The following is a 21,121-nucleotide window of genomic DNA, read 5'->3' on the forward strand; positions in this document are numbered from 1 at the left end:
ATGCCAAATAGCTTAGAGTGGTTTAAGGAACAATTTTAACAGATATTTTTTTTTTTAAATCGTAGTGGAAGTTAAAGGGTTGGTATCAACAATGTATGCAAATTTGCTTGGTGTCAAAATGCTTCTGTATTCCACATTAGTTCTGCCACAAGCTCCTCTTTAAACTGGAACTTCATATGCTACTTTAGATGTATTTGTCACTTTTCATGGTTGGGGAAATCAATCAATGTAATATTTATTACAAAACCGTAAAACGTGTCCCATTTGTGTCGAAAATGTACAAAAAATGAATATGATTCATGCAAATTAATTTTAAAAACTCTTCATTCACTAGTATACTGAAAGTGATTCGTCGGATTTACTATTTTTAAGGTAATTGGTTGCAAACAATATAGCAAAAATAAACTTGAAAATAATTTAAAGAATAAACGTAAATCAAGTTGCGCGCGCGCACACACACGCACACACACACACACACAGGTGTCCTGTCCGCGCAGGGCGTGACCGTGGGCAGAGCAGCGGTGCAGGTTAGAGAGAGAGAAAATGAGAGTGAGAGAGCATGCGTGAGAGAACAGCTCTTTCAGAACGATTATAACGAGAAAAGAGAGGGAGAGGGAGGAAGACAGATTAAGCAGACTGAACACAACTGTTGTTTTAATCCTCTGAGCGGATAGATTTAGATGAAAAAACTACTGGTTTGGAGGAGAGCAGCCATATTGCATGGACCTTTGGTGGAATAACAAGACTCAGTGTCGGAGCAGGAATCCGCGGAGTTCAGGAGCAAACAGCTAGACTTCGCGAGCCGCTCCGACGCTACTTTCACCGTGTTATTTTCACATTTCCTATTTATTATTTATTTATTTTATTTTCTGGATAGTGTTAAACAACAAACTGAAAGATGAAGGACCGACTGGAACAACTAAAGGCGGTAAGCGTGTATTTGAATTGTCTTGTTTAGTAAACGCGATAGAAACGAGCGTCTATTCATACTCCTCTAAAAGTGTATGGGAATGTCATTACATAATGGAGTTTGAGCAAAACCTTCGTGTCCTGTTATGTGCAGCGATCACTGTGTGAATGAGAAATAGTTATAACTTTTCCGATTCTGCTACTTATAGCAGGAGAAATATGATGATACAGAAGTTGAACAACTCACTAGAGTGTGTGTATGAAATGTTCGACAAGTGTTGCCATAATAAGATGTGGCGTAAGGAGTGAAAGGAGGACAGCAGATAGTGTCGGATGTGGTCATCTGACTCATGGAGGGGGTCACGGTCCTCTGGAGAGATGGGGGATGGGAGATGAGGATGATGATGATGCGGACCGTCATACTTCTATTAAAAAGAAAAAAATAGGCGTACTTTTCTGTTCTGTAGCCACACTGATAAGATCCAATGTTCTGTGTTATTTTTTTTTTTACCTTGATTGTAAGGTTTTTAGGCATGTACCATGGTGCTTTAGTTTTATTTTAGTTTTAGTTTTATTTATTTTTATACATGTGGCATGTGTTTTGTCAAATTCTATGATCAATTAGTCATGAAAGCATATGTTTTGAGGCCTATGTTTGTAACTTATTAAACTAAGTTAATCATATTCTAACTTTAACTTTATAATTCACGCAAGCTGTTTTAAGTCACTTTAATATAATATAAGTTCAATGAACTCATAAGGTTAATTTGATTAAGACAACCAGGATTTTTTTACAGTGTGCCATTGTTTTTGGCCATTTTATTTTGTTATATAATTAAAATTTCCAAGCATTATACATATAACCCAGTACAAAATGTTTTATGTAAATGTAAAACAGTATGACCATTTGACCTGTACACAAAACTCAATATGGTTTCTGGGCGTGAGTCATCATGATACTACCCAATTTCTTGACCTGTATCATGTTTTACAGAAATATAATCAAAGACTCCCTTGGGCATGTATCATTGTAATACAATAGATTTTTTGTATGAGATGTTAATAGACACGTGTTTCAATCTAAAATCATATAATGCAAACCCACCAGCTCTTTGGATATATATAACCTCCTTAATACCCCTTTTCTTGATGTGTTTTAAAACATATGAGTACTATATCTTGGTTTTTGGGGTATGTGTCTGAATGCTGCTATGTTTTTTTTTTGAAAGAATGTATCATGTTTTTCAGTCATATCCCAATGCTGTTATTTTGGGCTAGTGTCATGGTACTACCAGGTTACACATGTTAAACAGTATTTACTGGACATGTATCACCATTATGCCACTGTGGTTCTTGATATGTTTTTAGCATTCACCTGACTAATAATTGCTGGGTTCCACACAATTGCTTCATGTTGTCCCAACTCAAATCAATTAAGACAACCTAAACGTTTTTACAAATTTGATTGGATTAAACACAAAACAATTAAGTTGTCCTCAAAAAACATAAGAAATGTGTTGTTTCCACTCAATTTAAATAAGTAGTTTGAACAAGCAGCAAAATAATTTTATAAATGTACCCAATTTTGTGATATGGCCATATATTTCAGACATTTAACCCAATACTGCCTAGGTTTCTGAGTCCATGTACATTATTTTGGTACCTACCATGTCTTTCATCTCAATATTACATATTATTATGCTGATACCATGGTACTGCCATATTTATTGAACCAGTACTGTGATACTGCCATATTCATTGATTTGTTTTTGAAAGACATAGCCTGTATACAAGCAAATAGCCACAATAAAACATCCATTAAAAAGAATACCAACCATCAACTATTTATAAAACAGTATATTTTAATGCAATCTTACGTGTTTGTGACAGATTTAATTACAATTTTGTGGTTTTAACATTCCACAAAGAGAAGGCCACAAAATACCAGGGGAGATCCAAAAGGACTGATACAGTTTCTTTTTAAACTGATTCAATTCCCATTTAAACTGACAAAATCAGTGTGTTTTCTATAGTTATTTCTTGTATTTCAGACACATATCTTCATCCTGCTATTTATAGCCCTTTTCACAGCATGTTTTCCAGACATTTATTTCAATACTACAATGTTTTGCTCATTCACAATGGTACTACGATGTGTATTGGCCATGACACCTTAGCTGACTTCTTTGATCTGTTTTAACAATTTCTTGTCATATTTTCAGGTTAACCGAAGTATGCACAAAAATATGATATGAGCATTTAATACTATAATACTATGGTATAACCACCTGATGACATTAGCCATTTAACTGCCCTATTAAGAAATAAAATTTGGATTGCATTTCTTAACTCTTAGGGCCCTATCATACACCCGGCGCAAGGCGCGACGCAAATGTTGTTTGCTAGTTTCAGCTTGGCGCAAGAGTCGTTTTGATGTTTGCATTTACGCTCATATGTGCACCCATAGGCGTTCTGATCTAAAAAAGGAGGCGTGTAGAGGCGCATTGCTGCCGCGTTGCTATTTTGAGAAACTTTAAAAGACTGTTCTATAGACCAGAACAAAGCCGGTCTATTGTCCAGGGCAGAGCACGTTAATTAGCGCCTCACTTACACATTGCTTAATACAAAGAGGATGTACAGCAATACTTAAAATATCTTTACATATGAAAAAAAATTAAAATATTAAGGATATATAGGATATAATAAAGATATAATAAAGATATATATATATATATATATATATATATATATATATATATATATATATATATATATATATATATATATATATATATATATATATATATATATGATATGATATAAAGGATTAAAATATTACAAAACATATTATTTTCTAGACTACGTAAATATAAAAACCATACTTCCATGCCTTCATCTTGGGGGGCTTTTTCAGTTTATTCATAACAATGATGTCAGGTTTTAGACCATATGAGGCATAGCATGTGTATTAGGATATAACTCAGTTTTTTTAACACACTTTGTTATTATTGTTCATTTATTCGTTTGCTGGAAACTAAAACTGAATTTAGAAATGGTTTTGAAACAAATCTTTGCGATTAACAAACAAAATTAATTATTTATAGGCTAATGGATGTCTGTGCATACAAGAAGTCCACGAGAGTGAAAGCGAAAGTAAACAATGAGGAGACTCATCTCTCATTCTCACGCTGTAGATGCTCTGTTTAACTGTTTTCTCTCTAGTGAAGGGTTCAGTTTTTACACTTACAAAGCCCGTCATGTAAATAGCAAATGCGCCATGGCGCGACGCAACTGACTCTTAAAGGGAATGGGAGTTGAGACTGATTGGTTTATTCCCAGAATACACCTATTACTCATTAAGAAAATAAGCTCAATGCTTTTAGACCATGCGCCACGGCGCAAAGCGGATTTTTCCGTCCTTATATTAGCAAAAGTGGATTCTGACACGCCCGTAATGCGTTTGCGCCCTGCGCTTTGCACTTTGCGCATGGATTGTCGAAATAGAGCCATTAATGTCACTAGTTAACACACTCAATGCATTTTTTAACATACTCAACACATCCCATAATTTCTAAAATATCAACCTCTACCTAATGGCTGATATGTGGGTTTACTGAAAAAGTACCTGAATTAAAACATATACTATGAAAAATCTGAAAATATGAAGTCTTAAGACCAATTTATTAAAAAAATTATCAAAAGAAAACATTTTTGAACACTAAATCATCTTTATTTTTTGAAGTATGTCATAAAATATTTCAGATTCTCATTTAACAGGTTTTCTGGTTTGTTTTTTCACAATAAAAGTAGTGCAACAAGATTATATTTGATTGATTTTTTTTTTTTTTTTTATATTTTTTATTTATTTATTTATTTTTTTGTAAACCAACAATGCTGTGTGTGTAAGCCATTATTTAAAACAGTCAAAATATGGTCAACCATTTGGTAGAGCAGGCAGTTAAAAGGCTAAGGCACTGGATATATTATGTGATATGTACAGTTGAAGTCTAAATTATTAGCTCCCCTGAATTATTAGCCCCCCTGTTTATTTTTTTCCTAATTTCTGTCAAACGGAGAGAAGATTTTTTCAGCACATTTCTAAACATAATAATAACTAATTTCTAATAATGGATTTATTTTATCTTTGCCATGATGACAGTAAATAATATTTTACTACATATTTTTCAAAACACTTCAAGACACTTCTATTCAGCTTATAGTGACATTTAAAGGCTTAACTAGGTTAATTAGAATAACTAGGCAGGTTAGGATAATTAGGCAAGTTATTGTATAACTATGGTTTGTTCTGTAGACTATCGAAAAAATATATAGCTTAAAGGGGCTAATAATTTTGATCTTAAATGGTTCATAAAAAATTAAAAACTGCTTTTATTCTAGCCGAAATAAAACAAATAAGACTTTCTCCAGAAGAAAAAATATTATCAGACATATTGTGAAAATTTCCTTGCTCTGTTAAACATCATTTGAAAAATATTGAAAAAAGAAAAAAAAACATTCAAAGTAGGGCTAATAATATTGACTTTAACTGTATATATATATATATATATATATATATATATATATATATATATATACATACATACACGCATACATACATGCATACATATACAGTTGGAGTACTGTAGGTAAGGCTGAGTTTATCCGGGTGTGTTGGACAGGGTGTCCGATCTTATGGGCAGGGTCAGAGGTGAGGATTTGTTTCTCTGGCAACTCTGTCCTAGTCCAACATTTCCTTTGTTGACTGTTCCCCGAAGCAGTCTGCCAGGCAAGAGGAACTTGTGTGCGTGTGTTTATAGCCGTACCTTATTTACATTAGTCATTGCTTTGTTTCCGTGCTAGTTTGCATACAGAAAATCTCGCTTGCTCAGTTTTTGTGTAGTCTCTTGTTACTGGTTTCATCTGTCTTCCTTTCTTAGTTAATGTAAAATAATAAAATTTTTACACGTTCTGGTATTTTCTGAAGCAAATCCTGCTGACACAATGCCTAAGTTGGGTGGCTGCCTAGGTGTTGCTATGTGGTTTCTAGGGTGTTGTAAATGTTTTTAGCATACCTTTGCATCAAGATGTGTCTGGGTAGATGCTAGAGTGCTCTGGTAGGATTACATTATGTCATCTTCGCATTGACCCATTGTTTTATCACTTCTGTTTTTTCATTGGTTCACAGTCACTGCCTTTTTTTCTTTAGTATTCTTTTTGTCATTAGTTATTTTGGTCATCTGTTACTCATAGTTTTGTATTTAAGCAGTTGATTTTTTTTGAGTATTCCAATACTTTTTTTATATTCGACTGTTCCAAATTTATAGTGTTTTTTGTTTTTGCCAAACTGCATTTGGGTTCTTTATACCATTATCTTTTTCTCTGTGCCAACAAATATTACAAAAACAAACAAAAATGAACTGTACATGCAGCTGGTTGTTTAATAAAGTCTGACAGGGTTATGATTCTTTATTATGATTCTTTATTTATTAATAACACTTTTCCATTATCAGTTTTTGCTTAAGAGAAATTCCAGCATTATGGATGTGAGGGTTAGCAGTAAAAACTCCAAACATAAATGCACAGAGAAAGGGTATGTTAACATTATATTAAAACATCTGTTTATATTTTCAAAAACAACTAACCACAGAGTTAAGGGATCAGAAAAATATAAATCTGTAAACATTTTTAATATTTTAAATGAGCAAAATAAACAGGTTATGTATGTGACCAAAAAAGTTTGCAAGATTACAGTATATACAACATACTTTGTAGAAATTCTATGAATTAATCTGCACAACCCAAAAGAAACAATGCTAATGAAAATGATGAGAGTTGGCTCACTATTGAACAAAAATCATTGATTTAATTTTACTTTACATTTGTGCATTTATGAGAGTAAAAGCATGGTTATGGATGTCACAGCTGTGAAATTGCCACTTATGTGACGTTGGTAAATCAAATATAATAGTTTGAAAACATTTATAGAGACATTTTTGAGTATTTTTACAAGCCTACACAAGAAACTTTGGAAGCCTTTCGCTATTTTGGTAAAAACACATTTTTTCATGGCAAGGTTGACATTTGAATGGAATTTCTCTTAACCATTTCATTCTTTGCTGATCCGGGCCAGTCAGCACAGATATGGCTTAATTTTCCATGGTGGTAATAACAATGGAACTCTCTATAAAGTCATTCAAATGCGTCAGTCATCGCATTTGTAACATAAGTGTAGTATAAAAAGCAATATGCATGATGATTAGATATTTCTGTTTTAGGGACTCCTTTTTTAGGGTTGTGCTTAGTTGAATAAGAAATAAAAAATATAAATAAGTAATACAACTGCAACCGTTCCCCAGTGGTTTTCAAACTCTTAAGCCAGCGACCCCCAATGTAAGATCGTCAAGAACTCGCAACCCCCCACTACCAAACAAACAATAAAAATAACTTATTTTAAGCTGTTCACAATATTTTATCTATATTTACTATACATTACAGTGCTCGAAATTAACATTTTGCTTGGTAGCGCTGGTGCTCCTATTTTTAAAAATTTTTGGCGCACCAGCCAAAATTTTGTCGCAACCACCAATTATGAGCACCGTTACTACAAGTTTTGTAAACAGATTTATTGCATTTGAAATCAACGCTAATCAAATCTAACAAGAAAAAAAAAATATGCATGCGTGAGGAAAATATGTCTCAATAAAATCCCGTTATCACAAGAAAATACGGACCGCTCACCGGCCCGGCACGCACTACTTGACATGAATTCATTAATGAATCTGTTAACGATAACTGAGCTGTTCTCACAGGTGGTGTTTGATATTGCACAGATGCTTTTGACATATACCTTATTATTTGCATATGTAATTTTAACAGCAATACCGTTTTTTTTATGAGCTGCAATATTAGTTTAATCTTAGTCAGTGCAAGCCCTTTTGCGATTGTGTACGTGGTTTTAAATTTTACATATAGCTGCCACTTGATTGGCTGACAGCATCTGGCGATTAAATGAAGGATTAAACAGAATCTTTAGATGTGTAGATGTGGCAAACAGTTACCTGAAATGTCCGTCCTACTGACTTTACAGTGAATGCTTTAGTTATTTTCATGGCGGACTTAAAGCCAATGGAAGTCTTTTATCCACTCTTCGAAAAATGTAGATGGTGGATTAACATTCACCACATGATCAGTAATCAGATGTGCCATTATTTGTAGCTTTAGGTGGTTTCTAAAACAAAATCTGTCTGTGTTGTTTTCATTCTCTCATCTTCAGCACGTTACATTTTCACGGTTGTAGCTCTGCTCTCCCTGTCATCTGACTGCAGAAGACGTTGACTGAGTGATTGACAGCCGATTTTAACCAATCCATTCACGTTCAGTTCTAGAGTAGTGGGCCAATAAGAAGTGCGCGAAGACGGGCAAGCATTGCTGGGTATTTTTTACTGCAGCAAGTTGACATGTCAACTGTTTTAAACTGTTCCTGAGCGCTGTTTCAAGTGCAAAGATGCATAATGCCTGAATGTGTCCTAAATACTTTATGAATTTAGTCAAAGTAGACAGTTTCGATGACTCAGGGAAACTGTTCACAGTTTCCCCAACATTTTTAGATTTGCGAATAATACATTTATCCATCTCTGCAGTTGCGGTTTTCACATCCAGATGTGTGCTGCTGACTGCTGTATTGATAACTAGCGAGTTATTCGACTGCACAGTTATGATGTTCCATTCACTTTTTTTTTAAATACTAACTTCAGTAATATATACCCCCCCCCCCCCCCCCCCCCAGTTTGAGAACCACTGCCGTACCCCACTGTTTCTAGAACTGTTTGGCACAATAGTGGAACAGTGGCTAAGATGGTCGCTTTATGGTGTGGCAATGTATTATCCTATAGGGTATTTATTTTGTCTGATTGTGACTTTATTTAATCTGATTGGCTGAGGGACCTTTCTAGCCATATGACTTGTTTAGGCAATGTGGTTGTATAGACTTTGCATTTGCAGTTTATAACTAAATAAAGCTTCTGCAAGAATATTTGTTTTAACAATTTCAAAAATGTGAGCACCAGGACAACAGTGGCAGTTTAGCACTCATGAACCCTTTGAGAGCAACCTTACCACAGACACGACATCTGGAATTTACCACTGAGTTGTTTAACTGCTAAAATACACACTTCATAATCCGTGGTGTAAAGTAGCAAATTATAAATACTCAAATGACTGTAATGGAGTAGTTTTTCTTAGGAATAGTAATTTGCTAAGTACTTTTAAAAATGTGTACTTTTACTTTCCCTTGGGTACGTTTTTAGTGCAGTATTGGTACTATTACTTCACTACCTTCCTTCAACCTGCTACTTTATTTGTCTCTGAGGATTGGCCAAGTAGAAAAATCAGTCCTGCGATTTCTGTCCAATCAAATCGCACATAGAAAGTAAATCGCATCATACTGAACAACCTCAAGACATGGGCGCTTTATAAATGCACAAACCGAAAAGCTGATATGTTTACATGCAATTTGTGTGTGTGTGAAAACGTAAAATTCTGTAGTGCAGGGGTGTCCAAACTCAGTCCCGGAGGGCTGGTGTCCTGCAGATTTTAGCCCCAACTTGCCTCAACTCACCTGCAAGGATGTTTCTAGAAAGCCTAGTAAGAGCTTGATCAGCCAGCCCAGGTGTGTCTGATTTGGGTTGGAACTAAACTTTGCAGGACACCGAACCTCCAGGACCGAGTTTGGACAGCCCTGCACCACAAAATTTTACGTTTTCACACACGCACAAATTGCATGTAAACATATCAGCTTTTCACTGCGTAATACTCACTACTCTTGAGTCCTTTTAAAAGGTCTTTTCACTCATACTTTCAGTAATATGATTTTTCAGTATTCTTTCCAACACTGTTCATAACATATACTAGTGTTTAGTCTCATGAATCAATTGTTTGTTCCAGGGCAAAATGTTATGTGTAAGTTTGTAATCCTGTGAACCCAGAACGTGATAACGTGTTTCACATTATCATCCACATTCTCAATCTTATATTTATATCTATATGTGGAATCCTCATAACTGCTTTGCAATATCCACTTTGCTGCAGAATTTAGCGTTTAACCCTGCTCAAACTAACACTAGATACAGATGGGGTAAAGGTGGCTTTTTGACAGCTAGACAGTGACTACATTTACATACACATCAGTAATCGAATTATTTGCTTTAATCTAAGACAATAATATATGATTAAGGTGTTTATAAGTTTCTTTCTGAATGTTGCTTTCATGATCCTGTTTTACATGTTATAGCACATTGATCGATTAACGGCATTGCATCACCATGCTATCCACATTTCCTCTGGAGTTTCATGCAATTTCGGGTGTTTCATTTAAAATTGTTCGACTTTAACTGCAGTTTGGCACTTTCACTTTCATTTAGGAACATTTCATGCATGCCCCCATGACAAACGAGTTATTGGATGCAAGTATGAACTGTATTTTAATGAAATTTGATGCCACACGCCATATGGGAAAAAAACCTTTGCATATGCGATGCAGTTGCCTGTGGTCCTTCACCTTCACTTGGTAGGTGCAGAGAATAGCGTCAATATCCTATAATAGGTCTCAAAATGCGCCAAAAATCCTACACGACGGTAATAGTTTGGTAGGGTGTTTACATGTCTGTACTCTACTTCAATAATGCGATCGGCCTACTCCACATATCTTAATTTTCTTAAAGTTCAATTATGACCTTAGTCGGATTAAATTGATCAAAAATCACTGATTACATGGTAGACTCTTAATCTGAGTATATTGTCTTAATCGTATTAAAATCTGATTATTGTTGTCTATGTAAATGTACTCACTGATAAACAATGTGCAGACACAAACTTTCTAGCACTCGCACACTGTCCATTTTAACGTGCAAGATGCTGTAAAGAGCATACACTAGTTTTAGTGGCCAAAAACTATTTACAAAATGACTTTTGGATTAATTTCCTTTAAAAACTTAGAGATGTGGATTTGAACGGCAGTAAAATTGCCAGACGGCCATGGTGTTTTCAGAAAACCAGTAGGTAATTCAGTCGAGATTATTACCTTGGTGGTGAAAGAAAAAAACACTCTGGATTTGGACAGATATTAGGGCTGCACAAAATATCATTTTAGCATAGATATCGCAATGTGTACATTCACAATAGTCACATTGCAGGATCTGCAATGTTGAGTTGGGTTTATAGTTGATCATAGTTTATAGATGAAGACTGTACAGTGTTATTTAACATTTTACATGTACATTTGATTATTCAATTACTGTACCTGAAAATCTGACTTCTGTTTGACTCGGAAAGTCATAAAGCACTGCATTTTTCACCTTTCTCTTTGCTCTTTGATCATATTTATTCATCCTTGCAATATGTTTGATTCACTCCGCTACGAAATTATTCCAATCAATGTAAATGATAGAGCTCGTGATCGCATTCATACACTGTAAAACTCAACAGTCAACTTTGTCAAATGAAATGAGTGTAGTTAACTTAAAATTGACTGAAAGTTAATTCTACTCATTTGAAAGGAGTTTTGAACTCAGTGTCGAAGGTAATGAGTTAATAAATACCTGCAGTTTTATACAGTTTGTTAAAATCTGTTTCCTCAAACAGCTTGAGTTACCTTAACTTATTGGGTTTTACAGTGTATCGCAATATATTGCAGAAAAATAAAATATCGTAATGTCTGATTTTTCCAGTATTGGCCAGACCTAATGGATATACATTAAAATCACAAAAAAAGATGTATGTATGTGTCTGTGTTTGTATGGATTAATGTATGTATGGATGATGGACGGATGTAAATAAGATAAGATTTATAAGATGATAAAATATTTAAGTTAAGAATTTTTAAGTTTAATTAATTGTTTAATCATTAACATTGCTGCTGCTACAGCTCAAATCCTTCTCTCTCAGCAAACTGAATGGAACTAAAGCATGGCCCCTATTCTGTGAACCAAAATGAACCATGGCATTGGTGCATCATTGCACCTCTACTCCCCACATTATCTTCATTTTATCCAGTTTTTTGTTAGTTCCCTTTTAGTCTTGACTGTAATCAAAGGAAAATCCCTTTCAAAGAAAGTCTGTTCACTCCGCAACCATATTTGTGATGCCTCTGGGCAATTCATCTAAAACTAAAGTATATATGAATGGGAGAATCCTGAAATCTTTCAAACTGTTCAGGGAACTCAGAGTTAAATGATATACTTCGAATCTGCACCAAAATCTAAAGTGACTTGTCCCATTATTGTTGTTGCTTAAAACTTAATTAGATTTCAAGAGTTCATACTTAGATATTGCTTGATAATAATAGCAGGTTTGGCATGCTGTCCCGGGAGAGTACCATGAGCTCAGAGATAATTGAGCCCAGGGCTCCCGCCTGGTCAATGAGCATGTGAGGGGGTTTGAGATCAGGAAGTTCTCGAGAGCTCCCCGTGGTATAGGAGGAGATGGGGTGGATAGGGGGGATTCTACAAAAAAACGAAGATGAGGGAGTAATGCTTGTCAGGCTTTTTATAGTGAGTTTGGAATGATCTGATTAGCTTGCTAATGATTACAGATGAGAGACCAGCTGCAATCAATCATATCACATGCTCCTCTCGAAATTAGTTTGTGAAACTTCACTTAAAACATGCTCCAGCTACTATGTGTGCACAAATATTGCCACGACACCAATCTCCTTTACTGCTGTTTCAATAGTAACCAGAGGACTAGGTTACAAACACTGGAAGAACAAAGACACAACTCAGAGCAAAGACTAGAGGATGACACTAGGACACAATGTGGATGTGATTTGGTGTTCTTTCTCCTGTCAAATTCAACACAGACACACAGTATACGCCAAATGACAGTGCACCTGTATAATAAAAACTCAACCAAAGATAGGCTACAGTTTTTTTGACACAAGAACATTACCACTACCATCTACCCATCCTCAAAATCAAATACAACAGCCCACAAGATAGCAGCCTTAAGTAAAATATGTGTGTAAGGCTGCTTCTGATGTTAAATACATGGGAAGTTTGTATTTAATGCATGGGAAGTTTGTGTGTATGTGTGTGTGTGTGTATATGTGTGTATATATATATATATATATATATATATATATATATATATATATATATATATATATATATATATATATATATATATATATATATATATATATAGCCAAGAGCATGAAGTGACTGTAAAGCACATTCATTTAACTAACATATAAATCACTAGGATTAATCTTAGCCCAGTTGATCGCCTGCTCTGGAGCAGCAATGAATAAATCTCTATAGTAGCTTAATTTAGCTTAATTTATCCTGCTTTCATGCAACTGAGTCAAAAATTCAGCCAGGATTCAGCCAGGATAGCCTCAAGATTCCAACTTAATCCCTTATTTTGTGCAATACCCCTCTGGCTGTTATGTTCTGTTTGGGATCTTAGTGTATTGTTCTAATAACTGAATAACTCCATATATATTGGTTTGTTTCGAGTCAGAGGGGGTATCAGGCATGTTAAAAAACAAGTTGTTTGTGGATAAGTGCTTAATGTTACGGGAGTTGCGAATTGTTTCAAATGATTCAGTTCGATTTGGCGATCAATTTGAGTTAGAAGATCTGGTTAAAAAGAACGATTCATTCATGATCGCGATCACTAATACAGAAATAAAACTCATGATTGGGCACATGTTAAATTAATACTTTTAAGTGTGTGCTCGGGTCGTATTTAAAATCCCCTAGAAATCAAAACTAACCCTTGATTTTGTTAGCTCACATTGCTAGTTTTGTGGTGAACAATTCATCTGTGCATGTCATTAAAAAAATTGTTTGCCCTTCTTATCTTTAATTGAAATCTGCACTTCCTGTTTGTTTTCAGTTAAATTATCAGATTACTTGATTTTGAGGTAATGGGCAGGGCTAACATATTTAACCATACTGGTTCAACTGTGACAAACAGAAATGGTGAGCAGGAGGTGTTTGTTAGGTTGTAATAACTCTTCTAAAACCCCTTTCCCAATCTTTCTGAATGAAATGCCTATTTTACTTCGTTCATTCAGCCTGTGGTAGAAAAACAAGCCACACCAACTGTTTGCTCATATAAAATTCTGTTTCTCTAGGAACTGCTTCACAATATGAAAAAAACGACGCAGCTTGCGGTTCATTGGGACATTAATGTTGTCACTGTGCTGCTGTCATGTCCAGTCTTTGTTTTTGTCGTGGTAGAAACAGAGAGGATGACTGGAGGAGGACCGGCTTGATCTGGGCAATGGCATCAGGAATACAGAATCTGAGGTGCCGTCAAACACCTGGCGTAAAACTGGTAGCACAAAGATTTACTTCTAAAAGGCTTATATTAAATACATTTACAAAGACTAAAAGGAAAGATGTTTTTGTATTATGTATGTACACAATACAGTTTCAGTTAGTTTTTATTTTGGTTTCAGTTAACGAAAATGTTTTTCAATTCTAGTTTTCGTTCGTTTTTGTTAACTATAATAACCCTGACCCCTTTCCCAGGGAATCACGTGGCTGATTCAGAGCTTGCTATTTTAACTAGAAAGTGGGACTTCCTTTGCTATAGCGGCGATACTGAGTGTTTGCTGTCTTCGAATTGTTTTTAGGTGCGTCCTAAATCGCATAATTATGCTCTATTCTATGACATTTTCTAGTATAAATAGTATAAGTAGTACGTTCACACTGAAAACTCTTAAAAATAATAAGTGCACTTTAAATACCCGGATGATGCACTTATACAACCGTTAAATTGAAATGTTGAACACATCATGCGCTCAACGACTGCTGCTTTGCTCACATAGCGGAAGGGGCGGAGCTTTCGAGCACTAATATTGGATAACTTCATTTATTTTGGATTGTGAAAGCAAAATTCTCCCTTGAGAGTGATTATAGCGCCTCCTGATGGTGAATGCGGTTATACTCATGGCAGGTGTTAGGTCATTTATTTCACTAATTTGGCAACCGTTAAACAACATCTGGGAAACGGTTTAAATTTCCACTCAGTAAAAAACCCATTACTGTTCCATTTGGGATGACACTACATTCATATACTATACTGTTGCTTACATAGTGAATAAGAGCATAGTGTATAGTGTGCCATTTGGGACGCAGCTTTTGTATATCTAACATCTTGGGTTTTATACAGTCTGACAATGATGACATTTGAGATGCCACAGTGTAACGGCTTAGGGATCATGTTCTTACAGTCTGACAAGAAACAATCATAAAGAACCAGCTTAACACAATGAAGCTTAATTTTAATGACATAGCAACGTTTAATTCCCAGCGCTAAGTACCTGTTCAAATCTTTAACCCTAAGTGTGAGGAAAGGTGTTAGCGATGTTTGTCTTAGCAAACACCAGCACTAACAGCTGTATGGGGATGACTGTGTGTGACCCTCTGTGCTATAGGAAATCCTGTGAGAGACAAACATCTTCAGTACTAATCTCTAAATGCAAGAGTTTGTCTTTCTGTGTTTCTCTGTAATGTTTAACTTGGTGTGGCTGCGCTGTTCTTCTCTTATTTGTGCAAATAAGGCTATGCTAGGCTAGGCACACACACTGGTTTTCTTCTTGGAGGAAAGGAACAGGAACACTGTTAACAATTATTGTAATTTCTTTTCTGTCCTTCCTGGAAACTGCCTCATGTTAAGAGTGTTAGTACGATGACGACGGAAAAACACTGTATAACAGACTTTACACTTATGGGACAACTTTACTATACTCTCTATCCATTAACTTAGCAAGAAACTAGTTTCTCTGTACTGATCGCTCAGCAGGAAGTCTCTTGTGGGCTTATCTTTATACTTCAGTTCACTGCTTTTCCAGCACATTGCGTTCGTGTATGTGTGAGTGTTTGACCTTCAGAAAAACTTGCTGGGTTAGCAACACATTGTTAATACTACAAATATACTTGAAAAGAGAGCAGAACTCTTTGTCAGCAGGATAGATAATATTACATATTGTCATGGGAATAGTTTCACTGAATTTCTTTAGCACAACCTCAGTAAGTGCTTGTTTCTATAGTATTGCTGTTTTTTGTGCTTAGTAAGTTTGCACATACAAAAAGTATGATGGTAAATATGGCTGTGCGTTTGGGGAAAATATCTAATTGTGAATTTTTTATTTATTTTTATTTTTTTTTATTTATTTATTTATTTTTATTATTATTAATTTATTTAATTAAATAAATTTTTTTGACAGATATTGCTATTGCGATTTTTGATTTACGAATTAATTTTTTAGTCATACTCCAGCTCAATAATCTGTAATCCATGTCAACAACTCTGCGACAGCTCTTAAAAATTACCTGTTTTTGTTCTGTGTTTGTGACGTTGATACCAAAATATTCTCATATTACCAATACCGTTTTTCTTTGATATTAATTAATCTATTGATGCTTCTGAAGCAACAGATGCCACAGTCAGCACTTGTCAGCGATTTACTGTTTGTTTTCTTTTTTTATTGTGGCCATAGTTCGATTGCGCAATTCTTATTGGGCAGAAGGAAAGTGTGCTCACTCAGTTGGCTAGTAAGTCTGTCATACACAGCCTGCTGTCACGCATTGGCTCTGGATGGGGGAAATTAAATATATATATTTCATATTGCAGCTTCCTGCGATTTAACTAATCACAACATTTCAAATTGCGTTTGCATTCATCGATTTAACAATAGGCAATACCAATAATAAATGCTAATTATACAAATAAAATGTGGGTGCTCAAAGAATTAAGAGCTAGAGTAAGGATGGAGGAGGGGATTTTAAACTCGTTTTTATTTATTTTTTATAAAAATAAATGCCTGTAATGTGCAGATTCAGTATGCCAGTCTGGATTGTTGCATATAATCATGTTTAGTACAGCAGCTTTGTTTCAATCCACCTATTTTTATCCACATTTTGGATATGCACATATAAAAAAACTGTTGATGGAAACAGCAAGATGCGCATAAATGTTGAAAATGCACATAAAAAAACGTATGCGCATAACTGAGTAGGATAAACTTCTTAATATATAAGAAAAGATGCGCATAAACTATGATGGAAACACTTTTACCGAACGAATTCCAGTATGCGCATTAAAGTCATAAGAGATCATGTTATGATGAAAAAAATGTGTGCGAATGGATAAACCAGCAGGCTGAGCACATTGTAAAATATCTGAAATGTTGTTTTGGTCATTCTAAAACGCCTTAACCATTTCAGTATTAGTGTTATTATATTATTAACCACCTCCAGAACTGTCAAGAGCGTCTGTGCTCCGCGTCTTATGCCTTTAAACTCCACCATGCATTCTTTGCGCGTCGGCAGACTGTCTTCTGAGCTGCAAGTCATTTATTAAATAAAGAAAAGATTGATGTAGCTTCTCCTACCACAGCAAATTCTGTTTTTACTGTTGATATTTGGCGCCAGTTAATCAGGAAGTGGCAATTTTGTTCTCTTTGACTTAATGGATGGAAACGCTGTTTTATGCGCTTGTCTTATATGGAATATTCCTGTTTTGCACATAAATTTAATTTGCATCTTTGGAAGAAAATGTAGCTAATGACAATAAATTCACACTTGAGCTGATGCTGTTTGCTTACAGGGAAGAGGGAGGACCTGTGTGTTATTTTGTTCATCAAATCAATTCTTTTTTTTTTAATGCTGTAACCTTTGGTTGTTGGTCTCAACAGGGAAGATTGACTTTTGACAGATTCCCAACATTTGATATGCACCATTAGAACATCTACAGAATGAGTTGGATTCACCAAAGCTCTCTGAGGTGAAGAAGGTGGTGGAGGTAGCGGTTTTTAAAGTTACAGTATGTACCCAATAATAATCTTTTAACAATTGAATCCTTTAATTAACCTTTATTACCAATATTTGTTTGCTGCTGTGAATCCCTACATGTGTAATAAGCAATGTGTACGTGTGTTTCAGGCCAGTCTTTCACTAATGCGGTATTTGTATGGTAAAAATAAAAATGCGTAATTGACGTTAGAGCAGCTTTCAGTTGGTCAATGGTACAGTCTATTTTAGTTCACCTCAAAATAGCAATGCACCAACAATTCCCCTTACCACACTTCCTTTTCAGACTAGCCTGTGGCCACACAAATAGAGGCAAATGCATTTGCTATTTAAACAACCTGGTGCAGGATGTGAAAATGAAACCTGTACCTGGCCTTGCATTGTGCTGATTGTGTATGATAGGCCCCAAAAGTGTGATATTTGTAGTAACCGATTTGAACTGGTTGAAGTTCTTTATAAGCATATTTCTACTCAGAAATAATATGGGATTGAAACACTGCTTACAAACTAGACAGTCATCTAATCAAAGTCAATAATTTTCCTGATAAGTGTACACATTTGCTGGTTGATGGGTCCTCTGTGTCTCTTTGACCTTGTCCATTTCTAGACTATTGTCCAAGAAGCACCTATAACCAAAAGGGCAGAGAAACTGTGAGTTTCATTCATGAAGATGATGTCCGTTCCAAATTACCACCATCATTGGGTCACTACTCCTGCACAAGAGAGTAAAATTACTATTAGCTCAGTTTGAACATGGTGACAATACTTCAGCCCAGTTAAACCATGTAAACAAAAGCCACTGAAAAACATTTCCATCACAAACACAAAATCAAGAACAGTCCAACAACAAATTAGTGGTTTTGATTTACCCAGGTAAGGCATCTCAAAACTCCTGATATAGTTTACATCTTCTCTTTACGGAGTATAATCAAATGATGGGTTCACAATTAAAGGTGCAGTAGGTAATCTGCCTAAATGATAATAGGTTAGCATAATATCTTTGAAAACACAGTCTTTTCCCTACCGTCTAAAGCCACGTCACCTGAAATCACAAACGTTCCCATTAAAGATGGCAGTAGACAACCCACTAGATCATGTCATTTGCCAGTTGGATAACTTTATAATACTTTATAATACTCCAGTTACCAATGAAAAGCTGTATTATATCTAGCACGTTTTCAGCTGTGTAGCAAGCAAAACTTGCAATGATGTGCAATATTTCATGTCTGCAAGGATCACTGGTCTCACTCTCTCATGTGCTTTGTCCTAAAGAGACTACTGTATGCTTAGTGGTTGGCTGGCAGCGTGCAGGAATTATATTTATTACTGAGCCATACTTGCATGCTATTTCAGAGCGAATATTCAAAGTAGCATGGTAAACAATATTGGGAGTGTGTCAGAGGTTGTTATTGTTCAAAAAAATGAACCAATGTCAATATAAAACCAACTTCAACTCAGTAAAGCAGGGAAATAGTGCTATTTACTTATGTTTTGTTGTTAAACTAAATAAAAATCTACATCATTGATGCTGTAAAAGGTCATTTATGAAACTGTAAATAGTCATATCAATCTATCGCCGGAAGATTTCAGTGGCTGAACAACACTTCTGTGTATATAACCCATTCGTAAAACAACACAATGTACATCAGCTTTGGGTGACTAAAAAAGTTTTGAAACCGAACATTAGCTGTCTAAAAGAAATACTTCAGCCATGCTGTCATCCTTCCTCCAGCGTGCAAAAGTCACTGCAATATTGATTCAGGATTTTAAAGTTTTGATTCAGCATTTGTTTTTACCGCTGTCTCTCTCTCGTATGCAGGTAAACGTTGCGCACGTGTACGCGCAAACAACAGATCTGTGTGAACAGGGGTGCAGATGTACAAATCTACATTTGTTGACAGACAGTTTGGGCTACTTATCAGAATTATGGGAATTATTGGCCTGACAAATTTTCATTGAATGAACATTTTTTTAAAGCCTTATGCCTTACCCAGAATATAAAAAACATATAAATACATTTAGATCATTTACTTTAATCATTACTATTGAAATGTGAAGAGACTATCAACCAGCACAACAACAAATTTTTCTCAAGACAATCACCTACTGGATCTTTAAGGCAAAGTGGACATGTGCATCACGTCACTTGCTCTTGATTACACGCAGGATGTTTCTTGCCTCTAGCTAATTTTCCACTAGAGTTTGATATTTGGAACTCCCACACATTCACAAATGTGTTTTGCAATTGACTTTATTTGTTCATCCCATACAAATTCCCCAGTATTTATGCGCTTGCAATGACTTGTATGTAATCACTAACCTGAACACTAGAGTTAGCATGTGATATGAATCCAGCAAAAGATTATTTCAGTGCCATATATTCCTTTAGAAATCCCTTTGGTCACTTGTGTCAATCCCAAAGGTCGCTTTGTGCCAGCAATGCAAAATCTTGGGCTGTGGACAATGTGAAACATGTATTGTTCTCTGGTGAGTCCACCCTCACTTTCTTTCACACATCTGGGAGAGTTACGGTGTGGAGAAGCCCCAAAGAAGCGTACCACCCAGACTGTTGCATGCCCAGAGTGAAGCATGGGGGTGGATTAGTGACTAAAAATCCCTCTGGCCATTGTGCAGGGCTTGTATCTCTCATTCCCAAGACGAATTGATGCTGTATTGGCCGCAAAAGGAGGCCTTACACCATACTAATGAATTATTGTCATCTAAAACCAGGCCTTGCAGTTTCATTATCCAACCCCCATTTATGTATGTAGATATATAATAGAAAAAAAATTGTTAATGTAGTATTATTTTAGCCAAAAAAGCTAAATGTGTCATTTGATCCATTGGAAATGCTGAATATATAGTTTCACTGTATTCAGTTCACTGAAATTTGTGTGTGTGTGTGCGCCGTTTCTGCGGTGGAGTCACAGAGCCACAAGTTGATGACTGCAGAGAAATCCTTGAGTGGTGTCATAAAGAAGGTGTGATTTTACTCAGACTTCAACCCTCTTGTCTCCTGACTCGCATTCAAGTTATAATGCTGTCATGTGCAGAGCTCAGCTCTATGACACTGTTAATGGGTTTAATTGCTGTTGTGTCATTTGAAAGCTTTTAAAATAGAAAACAATACTGGTCTCCACCTGCTACTCATAAAACGTCACAAGGCACACCTTTCTTTGCTTGTGATATAAAAAGTGCTGTGCAAGTCACATTGGTAGATGGCAATCTACTTTAAAGTCCACATAAATTTTACAATATACACAACTTGCTTGCTTATTTTGTTAGGATTTTGTGCAGATTGATGTCCTCCATTTACTTGACTTTACAGGCAATACAGATCTTGATTTAACAGTTTTCTAATGCAGCGGCATCTGTTGTTTCATGGCAGCTTA

At 35.5% G+C, this 21,121-nt stretch overlaps 1 protein-coding gene across 2 annotated transcripts in view; it reads left to right on the top strand.

Annotated features, from left to right (window-relative positions):
• The first annotated feature begins 517 nt into the window (after positions 1-517).
• The window catches only part of stx3b (syntaxin 3b), a 43,874-nt gene continuing 23,270 nt past the window's right edge, over positions 518-21,121 (top strand). For both annotated transcript variants that reach the window (XM_056472221.1, XM_056472220.1), the window contains exon 1: positions 518-928. In XM_056472221.1, the coding sequence (XP_056328196.1) occupies positions 899-928 (30 nt within the window). In that variant the 5' untranslated portion in view covers positions 518-898. The remainder of the gene's footprint in view (positions 929-21,121) is intronic.

The sequence above is a fragment of the Danio aesculapii genome, chromosome 14, assembly GCF_903798145.1.
Source record: "Danio aesculapii chromosome 14, fDanAes4.1, whole genome shotgun sequence".
In the NCBI taxonomy this organism is placed as follows: Eukaryota; Metazoa; Chordata; class Actinopteri; order Cypriniformes; family Danionidae; genus Danio; species Danio aesculapii.